The sequence below is a fragment of the Chrysochloris asiatica genome, unplaced genomic scaffold (assembly GCF_000296735.1).
Source record: "Chrysochloris asiatica unplaced genomic scaffold, ChrAsi1.0 scaffold00178, whole genome shotgun sequence".
Lineage (NCBI taxonomy): Eukaryota > Metazoa > Chordata > Mammalia > Afrosoricida > Chrysochloridae > Chrysochloris > Chrysochloris asiatica.
Genome location: NW_006408696.1, coordinates 1410003 through 1420427, shown reverse-complemented (window position 1 = coordinate 1420427; position 10425 = coordinate 1410003). Strand labels below are relative to the sequence as shown.

The following is a 10425-nucleotide window of genomic DNA, read 5'->3' as shown; positions in this document are numbered from 1 at the left end:
CTTCTACGGTCTTCCTTATTCACTGTCCAGCTTTTGCATGCATATGAGGTTATTGAAAATACCATGGCTTGGGTCAGGTGCACCTTAGTATCATTTAATTATACACTTAAATTTGTTACAATAGCAAATTGTTTGTTATACACAATAAAGTTTTTAAAAACTTCAAAATTTTGGATTTGGAGACAGTAGTTTTAAACTTAGTTCCACTAGAATTTTTATATAATGTTCAATTGTATGAGGGGGAGTTAGTTCATGGAAAAATTCCATTATCTTCTAATTCCATTTGCTACGAACTTTTTGAAAACCCCTCGTAATTGGCTATGCTTGGCCATATTTATATAGCCATTATGTTTTCTCTTATTTATAGTACAAAATAACACAAATTCTAAGGCTCGGCTGATGTTAAACCATTTCAGAAAGTAACATATGATCAAGAACCGATGGTATTAAAGGAAGTTCAAGCTGCACTGAAGGCATTGGTGAAAACGAAAGTTCTGGGAACTGATGGAATACCAATTGAGATGTCTCAACAAATGGATGCAATAATGAAAGGGCTCAATCCTCTATGCTAAGAAATTTGGCCAGTTGACTGGAAGAAATTCACATTTGTGCCCATTCCAAAGAAAGATGATCCAAGAGAATGTGGAAATTAATATCATTAATACCAGACACAAGTCAATTTTACTGAAGATAATTAAAAAATGGATGCTGCAGTACATCAACAGGGACCTTACAGAAATTCAGATTACAGGATTCAAAAGAGGATGTAGAACGAGGAATATCATTGCTTATGTCAAATGGATCTTGACTGAAAACAGAGAATATCAGAAAAATATTACTTGTGTTTTATTGACTGTGCAAGGAAATTTACCTGTGTGGATCATGACAAATTATGGATAACATTGTGAGGAACTCCACAACCCTTCATTGTGCTCATGTGGGATCTGTACATAGACCAAGAGGCAGTCATTCAAACAGAACAAGTGGTTTAAAATCAGGAAAGGTGTGAGTGGAAGTTGTATCCTTTCAACAGCTTTATTCAATCTGTATTGTTGTTGTTAAGTGCCACCGAGTTGATTCCAACTCACAGTGACCCTATTCAGGGTTTCCAAGGAGCAATTGGTGGGTTTGAATTGCTGACCTTATGGTTAGTTGTTGTTGTTGTTGTTAAGTGTCGTCGAGTCGGTTCTGATCTATAGCGACCCTGTATAGGGTTTCCAAGGAGCAGCTGGTGAGCTTGAACTGCTGACCTTGCAGTTCAAACGGCTTTGCAGTCTGGTGCATTAACCCAGAGCGCCACACCACGACTCCCTTATGGTTAGTAGTCCAGTGCATATCCTACAGCATAACAATTCAATCTGTATACTGAGCAAATAATCTAAGAAACTGGACTATGTAAAGGATAACATGGTATTAGGAATGTAGGAAGACTCATTAACAGCTCGTGATATGAAGATGATACTATCTTGCTTGCTGACAGGACTTCAATGCACTTATTAATGGGCATCAAAGACTTTAGCCTATAGTATGGCTTGTTGTTGTTGTTAAGTGCTGTCGATTCAATTCTGACCCAAAGTGACCCTGTATAGGGTTTCCAAGGAGCAGCTGGTGAGTTTGAACCATCGACCTTGCAGTTCAAATGACTTTGCTGTCTGACGCATTAGCCCACAGCACCACACCAGTACACCTGAATATATGTTGTTGTTTTTGTTGTTGTTGTTAGGTGTCATTGAGTCAGTTCTGACTCATCGCGAACCTGTGCACAACAGAATGAAATTCTGCCCAGTCTTGTGCCATCCTCACAATTGTTTGAACCAATTGTTTCTGTCACTGTGTCAACCCATCTTATTGGGAGTCTTCTTCTTATTCACTGACCCTGCATTTTCCCAAGTATGATGTCCCTTCTCCAGGAACTGCTCCCTTCTGACAACATGTCCAAAGTATATGAGAGGAAATCTCAGTTCCTTGCGTGTAAGAACAATTTTGGCTGTACTTCTTCCAACAATGATTTGTTTGTTTTTTTGGCAGTCCATAGTACTTTCAATATTCTTCATCAACACCATCATTCTTCTGTGGTCTTCATAAGTTATTGAAATTATGGGGTGACTGAAAATACAGTGTATTGCTGCAACCTCTTTTAAATTATCTTCAGCAAGATTTTACTTGCATGTGGTACTAATGATACTGTTTGATGATTTCAGCATTCTGTTGGATCACCTTTCTTTGGAATGAGCACAAATGTGGATCTTTTCCAATTGGTTGATCAGGTAGATGTATCCCACATTTCTTGGCATAGACTAATTAATTCTTCCAGTGCTGCATCAGTTTGTTGAAATATTTAGTTTGTATTCCATCAATTACTGGAGCTTTGCCTTCTAAATGATGCCTTCAGTGCAACTTGGATTTCTTTCTTCAGTACCATTGGTTCTTGATTGTATGGAACCTCTTGAAATTACCAAACATCAACCAATTCGTTTAGAAATATAGAAAACATAAGTCCTCACAAAAATCCTTCAGTCTAGAAGTGAAAAGATTAAAGGTGTCAAAGATTTCATTTTACTTGGATCCACAATCAATGTGGATTTCAGCAATCAAGAAATTCAGTGATGATTATATTGGGCAAAACTGTTGCAAACCACCTCTTAAAATCACAGGGAGGAAGTGGGATCACTATTGCCATATGGAGTATATTGCAATGATTAAAATGAAACAAAATGTATGATTTGTTTAATGTGAAACTGATGTTCTGTTCCATAAACCTTCACCTAATTCACAATAAAAAGTTAAAAAACAAAACCAAAAAACCAAAAACCAAAACCAGACTTCTTGAAAGCAAAGATGTCACTTTGAGGACTAAGGTGCACCTGACTCTAGACATGGTATTTCCAATCATCTCATATGTATGGGAAAGCTGGACAATGAACAAAGAAGACTAAAGGAAAATGGAGGCCTTTGAATTATGATGGTGATGAGGAATATTGAATATACCATGGACTGCCAGAAGAAGGAACAAATCTGTCTTAGAAGAAAGAAGTACAGCCAGAATGCTCCTTCCAAGCGAGGAAATGCGATTTCCTCTCATATATTTTGGATATGTTTTCAGAAAGGCCCAGTCCTTCGGGAAGGACATCATGCTTGGTAAAGAGTCACTCCAAACGTGGAAGCCGCTCAGTGAGATGGATTGACACATGGTTACAACAATGGGCTCGAACACAGCAATGACTGTGAGTAAGGCACAGGACCAGACAGTGTTTTATTCTGTTGTATCTAGGGTTGCTAAGTATCAGAACTGACTACATGACACTTAACAACAAGATGATAGGATTTTTTTCTAATTAAAAAAATTAATTCCAGTGAGTTCTCACAATATCCTGATTTCCAGATGAGGCAACAGAATTAGTTGCCCAAGATCATAAACCAGTAAGAGAGTTAAGACTTATAACTCAGCGCCAAGGAAGCTCCCCATTTCTTGCTAATGTCCTGCATATGCTTTATGCTGCCATAGACCCTGTGGCTTCTTTGACTAACACAGATGCTCATCTCCCCTCAAGAAGCTTACAGTCCACTGGGGAAGAAAGAATGTTTGTCTTTCATAAGGAGTTCTACACAGCCTTTCGAACTAGGATTCTTGGAGAGAATTAAAACATACAGAAAATGATTTGAGGGACCCTTTGCTCAATTCTCTCAAGGGTAGAATCTAGTATCATCTAGTATCTTTCTGGATGCAAAGGAGAACAGATAATTTGTTACATACAATGGATGCCTTCAGGCACTAGGGTCCCTAGTTGTAAAGAGTTGGAGCACTTCCTTTTGAATTCTAGTGAATGGATAGCCTCTTACCTTTTCCATGTTTTTGCCGATATTTTTGCCATCAACTATGACCTCCCCGGAAGTGATGGTTTTGTCTCCAGTCAACATTTTGAAGATGCTGCTTTTCCCAGCTCCATTGAAACCAAGTATCCCAAAGCACTCTCCTTTCTGAACTGCAAACGTGAGCCTATTTACTGCCACAACAGGCACCTGGTGAAAATATATCTAAAGAAACATACAGCATACAAAAATCCTTCAGTCTAGAAGAGTATCCATCCAAACCTTCATAGTTTCTGGGGCAGCCACCCTCTAAGCCCTGGTGTCTTCTCCCTCAAAAGGTAGAGGAAAAGATATCAACTCTACTGAATGAGTGATATCTCTGATAGAAAAGCCAGAGCCAATAGACTTTACCTTCAAGAGTTCTTTAAGGACCAGAGGACTGTTCAAGGATGACAGATTCTCTGGGGGACACTCCAGCACTTTGTTTCTTTCATCAAGCACATCTGGATCATCAGGCACTAACGATTCCTGGTCACTGACCTGGACCTATATTACCATATTACCGAGACATGGCTGTTAATGTTCCTTAGGCAGAGCTGACTTAAGCATAGTGCCTAGAACCCACAATAGTTTTCTGTTGTGGTTGTTAAGTGCCATTGAGTCCGTTCCAATTTATAGCGACCCTGTATGGGAATTTCTGAAGAGTGACTGGTAAGTTTGAACCACCGGCCTTATGGTTCAATGTTTTATCCCACAGTGCCACACTAGGACCCACAAAATGTTTTAATTTTTAGTCAGAAAAAAATAATATAATTAAACTTGAATTGTACTCGACTTTATATTAACACAAGTCATACTAGATATATATGAAAATGCTTCAAAAAGTTCATGGAAAAATGAAATTAAAAGATAATGGAATTTTTCCATGAACTTTTTGAAGCTCCCCACATACATGTTTATTTATTTTAATGAAGAAGAAGCCCCAAAAGCATAAGATCCACACAAGTCAGAGGTAGCCCTGCCTTTAAGGGCCCTAACCCAATTTGTGCTGGAGCTAGAAAACTAGAGATTTAAGTAAGGAGAAGCGTATCTTCTGAGACAGAGGTTCTGTGAAGGTCTTAGGGTCAGCTTCCTACTTATCACCTCAGCTCTCCCATACTTAATTTTCCGTAGTTTTGTTGTCATTGCAAAAATAAAAAAAACTATAGCTAATAGGATTCATCCATTTTCTTTGTGATTTCTAGGTTTTCTCCATGTATTTCTTTAGTAATCTTACAATTTATTTATTTATATTTAAGTCACTGATCCATTTGGAATTTAGTTTGGCATAAATGTTTGTAAGTGGCTTTGGAAATTAAGGACATACAACTATGGTTAAAGTTACTTGCTTTTTCTAGGAAGAGAGATTTAACACAAAGCTAGAGGCATATTGAAAACACTTTTTTTGGTATGATCTGGAAAAAAAAAAACTGCATCTAAGATTTCAGTATTGCTCTGGAGTGTAAACATATTTAAGAATTGCCCCTTCCTTAGGCGATTTGGTCTTAGAGACACTTGAGTCCATAATTAAAAACACTTCTAAGATGTATACAAAGTCCAGGTGTGGCTCTGTAGGATCAGCACTGGACTGCTAACCACAAGGTCGGCAGTTCAAACACACCGGCTGCTCCTTGAAAATCCTATACAGGATGGTTATGAGTGGGAACTGACTCAATGGTACTTAACAACACCAAAATAAGATGCAAACAATCGGCTCAAACAGCAATGATTGTGAGTATGGTGCTGAAGCAGGTAGTGTTTCATTCTGTTGTGCATGGGGTCATTATGAATCAGAGCCAACTCGACAACCTAACAACAACAACATGAGCTGTATAATCATTCTATGGATAATTGGAATGTCATTGGCTGGGATCACAGATGGCATGTAGTCATTTAGGGTAGTCAGCTTTTCCAGCTTGCCTAGGATGAGGCAGTTTTCCCATGATGTGACATCAATAAACAATGACAAATGAATTTAGGATCCTAAATTTTGCAGACCAAAGGCTCTGCAGGAAGACTTCCATTTGAAATGAAATGTTTAAATAAAAATACAGATATTTAATATGGATGTTAATTAGGAATTCTGGTGTGGTGCTATGGGATAAGCACTGGACTGCAAGGTTGATTTGAACCACAAGGCTGGTGGTTCGAACCCATCAGCCACTCCTTAGAAGCCCTATTCAGGGTTGCTAAGAGTCAGAACTGACTTAACAACAACAATGTCAATATGTTTCATTTAATATGTTTAATACAAATAATAATACACAAAGGAAGTGAGAGTTTTTTCAATCCAGCCATCCGTAGGCTTCACTTGAAAGAAGAGGAGAGAAAAGTTCTTGCCAGCCATGAAAACAAAATTGAGTGGCTATTTCTGACTTTAAGAAGCTGTTGTTGCTGTCAAGCCAGTTCTGACTCATAGCCACCCTGTATAGGGCTTCCATGGAGGAGCTGGGGTGTTCGAACCACCAGCCTTGTGGTTAGCAGTGCAGTGGTAATCGGAACTCCTACAGGAGAGAAAATCAGGCTGTAGTCCGAGTTGTCCCTGAGATGCTGAGCTTCAGTCCCCGTAGACAGTCTTGAATATGAGTTCTCACAATTCAGGAAAAATGGTAAAATACATTATCAGAGTAATTTTCTAGGAGTAGGGTGGCTCGGAAGTCCTGGTTGGTGCTGTGGGTTAATGCGCTGGACTGCAAAGTCAGTTTGAACTGCAATGTCAGCGGTTCAATCTCACTAGCTACTCCTTGGAAACCCTATACAGGGTTGCTATGGGTCAGAACCGACTTGATGGCACTTAACAACAACAACAGGGGGATTAAGGCTGCATCAGAGACACTCTTCATCCAGTGTTTCTAAGTTAGGTGTTCAGGTACTCACCATCTTTCGCTTTTTGAGGAAGTGACCATATAAGAAATTAGAGTAAAGAGATTTAAATGTCAAGAGGTTGACTTCAATGATGAAAAGCAGGATGAGGAAAAGGAAGCCTGTGACAATCATGGCAGTCACGTATTTTCCAATCCCATGACCTTCAAATCCATAATAGTTCTCTTCATACTTGATGTCTGGGAGAAATGAAAGGAGGTGTGTACATTTTAACACATGGGGAGTACGCCCTTCACTTTACATGCTGGGTTGGGAGAATTGTTGTTGTTTTTTTTTAATCTGTTTTAAAAAATTATTTTCAAAGGTATGAGTACTTAATGACTATGTTATTTGAGTCAATAAAAGGGAGACTTGGAGTTTATGTAAATAGAAGTTAATATTGTAATCAAGTAAACTTAATATTAATGCCATATATTTGATGATATATTTACTTTTGAGCTGAATAGTAACCAGGCATATGTCATAAGCAGTTTATTCATTTATCCTGTTTATACATTTAAACCAAATACCAATAGTTTTCATAATGTCTGTCAATTTACAGTTCCCACTTCTCAGAGAAGTGCCCTTAACTTCTTCTTTCACAGATCACAAGAGTAGACCCCCAGTGATCCCTGTCTGGGCAGGATGCCTGACTTTGTTGTTAAGTGCCATTGAGCAGTTTTGACTCAAGCGACTCTGTGTAGGGTTTCTGAGACTTTACATTTTTATAGAAACAGAAAGCCTTATATTTCTCCTGAGAAGTGACTGGTGGGTTGAGCTGCCATCTTCCTTGTTCGAAGTCCAGTGCTTATCTTATGGAGCCCCCACACTCCCAATGCCTGGTTTAAGGGTGGGCATATAACTGAATTGGATGGATCAGATTTTCTCAATTGCATTCTGAAACTTTGCTATTGTAGAACCAGTCTCTTTGAGTGTCTTAGGCATAAGCTGATAGGCAGTTATGGTGATTAGGAAAAGCATTCACCAGAAAGAAAGAAAAACTAAGGACATGTGCGGAGAGAGGTGGCGATGAGAAAGAGAATGCTGCTTCCAGCTTTTCCTGAGATCAGGCTGCATTCCCATTACTATGCTTGGACTCCATGGGAGGGCCCTTTATCTTTAAAATGATTTTCCATTTTAGTTTAAACTAAACATGGCAAGCTTGGCAAGATACTCTTTTTCTGATATTTGTGTCCAAAAGTTCTAATGCTTACTTTGTTGTTGTTGTTAAGTACTGTGGAATCAGTTCCCACTCATAGTGACCCTGTGTAGGGTTTCTGAGGAGTAGCTGGTGTATTTGAACCACTGACCTTGTGGTTCAAAATGACATTGCAGTTGAGTGCTTATCCTACAGCACCACACCAGGACTTAGTAGTTCACTTAAATTAATCAAAATAGTCTCACTTTTAAACCTAGTTTAAAAACTGTTTTCAGTCTCTTTTAGGTTTATAATTGTAGTCAAAACCCACAATGACCAATATGGTTGAATTCTTACATCTTTTTATTATACAAACAGAGGCATGCCATATAAGAATGTTGTTGCTGTTAACAATTGCCGTTAGGTGGGTTCTGACTCATGTGACCTTGCATAGGTTTTCCGAGGAGCAGCAGCTGGGTTAGATACTTTGGTCCCTGAGCCACCTTGATCAATGTTGGAAGTCCTCCTCATCTTCCCACATATTCAGTTTTTCTGACTCTATTTACCCAATGACTCTAACATGACAAACATAAAATTATACAAAAGGTCATACTTTCCTATAAGGGTACTGAGGTATTTCTTCTCTCCCCAAACACCATTGAAACCTGTCCTCCTGTACCTAATATTATTTTAATAGTTAAAGGCACTCTACTTTTTCCATTTTCATTTGCATATTCAGGTGTACCATACACATATGAAAGGACACTAAAGTTTATTCACAGTGAAGTCTAAGGGAGTATTAACAGAATCTTTTAGAACTCATTTAGAGGTTACAGGTAGAAGGTACTTCACGTCTGTGCTAGCTCAGCTTCCTCTGAGCGCAAGAGTAGCTGGCAGCTCTAAACCTAGGCAATAACGCTGCCCCATCTTGATAAAAGTAGCATAAAGCCCGGCCAGAAGGTGGGCAGGCTTCACTTTGGCAACAGTTAACTCTTCTTGAAGAGTTAGTTCCCTAACCCCTTGGGTCTCTGCTGTTTTCCCAGGGCTCTAGCTTGATTCCTAATCCGAGCACCTTATGAAGCCTGCCTACATGCAATTCTGACCCATTTCTGCCCTCCCCTGCCCTGCTACTTCCCTGAGTTGTGTTTCCATACATGAAATCCTGGTAGGTGGTTGTTGAATCTCATCTAACTGACTTTCTGATCTGTTGTGGATACTCTCTTGCTTTAATCAAGTGCCTACTAGGGGACTGCCTAGTTCTATCTTATCTTTCTACCTCTTAACTACAGGAAGTGTACCAAGGATAAGTTCCGTTTATCTTCAACCATGCTTGGGGGAATAAAAGCTGCATGTTGAGGCATTTGTAGTCAGACATCTCTGGATTCCATGTAGTTTTATTGTTGTTTTATTAAGTGCCATTGAGTTGGTTCTGACTCACAGCAACTCTGTATAGGGTTTCTGAAGAGCAGCTGGTGGGTTTGAAGTGCTGATTTTGGGGTTCAACCTGACCTTGTGGCTCAGTGTTTATCCTATAGCACCACTCCAGGACTCCTCCATGTAGTTTAGAGAAAACTTTTTCATCACTCTTCTGTATTCTTGCAAAATTATTATGGGATGAAGGGAGGTATTTGTCAAATGTACAGAGAGCGATTCTCCTATATCGTTGAACTAATTCACCACTGCTATGGTGTCTGCTCTGGCGATTCTCTACCAGGGGGAGGGGGGGACCCGGGGCAGCAGTGCTATTGTATGACTATACCATGGAGAAGTAAACATTTAGGGATAACTTTATGAATGAAAGAACAAGAAAATTAACTTGGTTGCCAAGGTTTTGTTCTTTATCTCACTACTTTATGTTACTGTCTCCATTTCTGCCAAGATGTCATCAACGTTTTCCTTTCAGAATATTCAATAAGTGAATAGTCCATTTCATTAGCAAGTAAACTGAGAGCTAAGTGTCATCTGCTAACTGTTGTTGTTAAGTGCCATGGAATCGGTTCCAACTTACAGCGACCCTGCATAGGGTTTCTGAGGCTTTTAAATCTTTGCAGGAGCAGAAAGCCTCATCCTTGTCTCACAGAGCAGTTGGCAGGCTTGAACCGTGGACCATGTGGTTTGCAGTTCAGTGCTTATCACACAGAGCCACCATACTACCCATTGCTGATAGCAATATCCATAAAGATTAGAAAAGATAGAAAGGAAAGGAAGTTTGGGAGTCCAGAGAAGTAGGGTTTATAAGCCTGAGTGGATATGGATTCATATCAACATTGATGCTGTTGTTAAGTGCCGTCAAGTTGGTTCTGGCCCACAGAGACCCTGTTATAGGATTTCCAAGGAGCAGCTGGTGAGCTTGAACCACCGACCTTGCAGTTCAAACTGACTTTGCAGTCCAGCGCGTTATCAACATTAATTGTTGTGAAATGCTGTTGCGTCAGTATGACTCATAATGGCCCTACAGAATGAAACACCGCCTGATCCTGTGCCATCCTTACAATTGCTGCTACCACTGTGCCAATCCATCTCACTGGGTTTCCTCCTCTTTTCCACTTTCCCTCCATTTTACCAAGCATGATGTC

The 10425-nt window shown here is 39.5% G+C and overlaps 1 protein-coding gene across 1 annotated transcript in view; it reads right to left on the bottom strand.

Moving 5' to 3' along the window:
• LOC102812209 (ATP-binding cassette sub-family A member 3-like) overlaps positions 1 to 10425 on the bottom strand; it is a 135009-nt gene that overhangs the window by 12248 nt on the left and 112336 nt on the right. Inside the window, exons 23-25 of the mRNA XM_006871990.1 lie at positions 6727 to 6911; positions 4222 to 4356; positions 3841 to 4035 (exon numbers count right to left, since the gene is read on the bottom strand). Of these exons, the coding sequence (XP_006872052.1) occupies positions 3841 to 4035; positions 4222 to 4356; positions 6727 to 6911 (515 nt within the window). The remainder of the gene's footprint in view (positions 1 to 3840; positions 4036 to 4221; positions 4357 to 6726; positions 6912 to 10425) is intronic.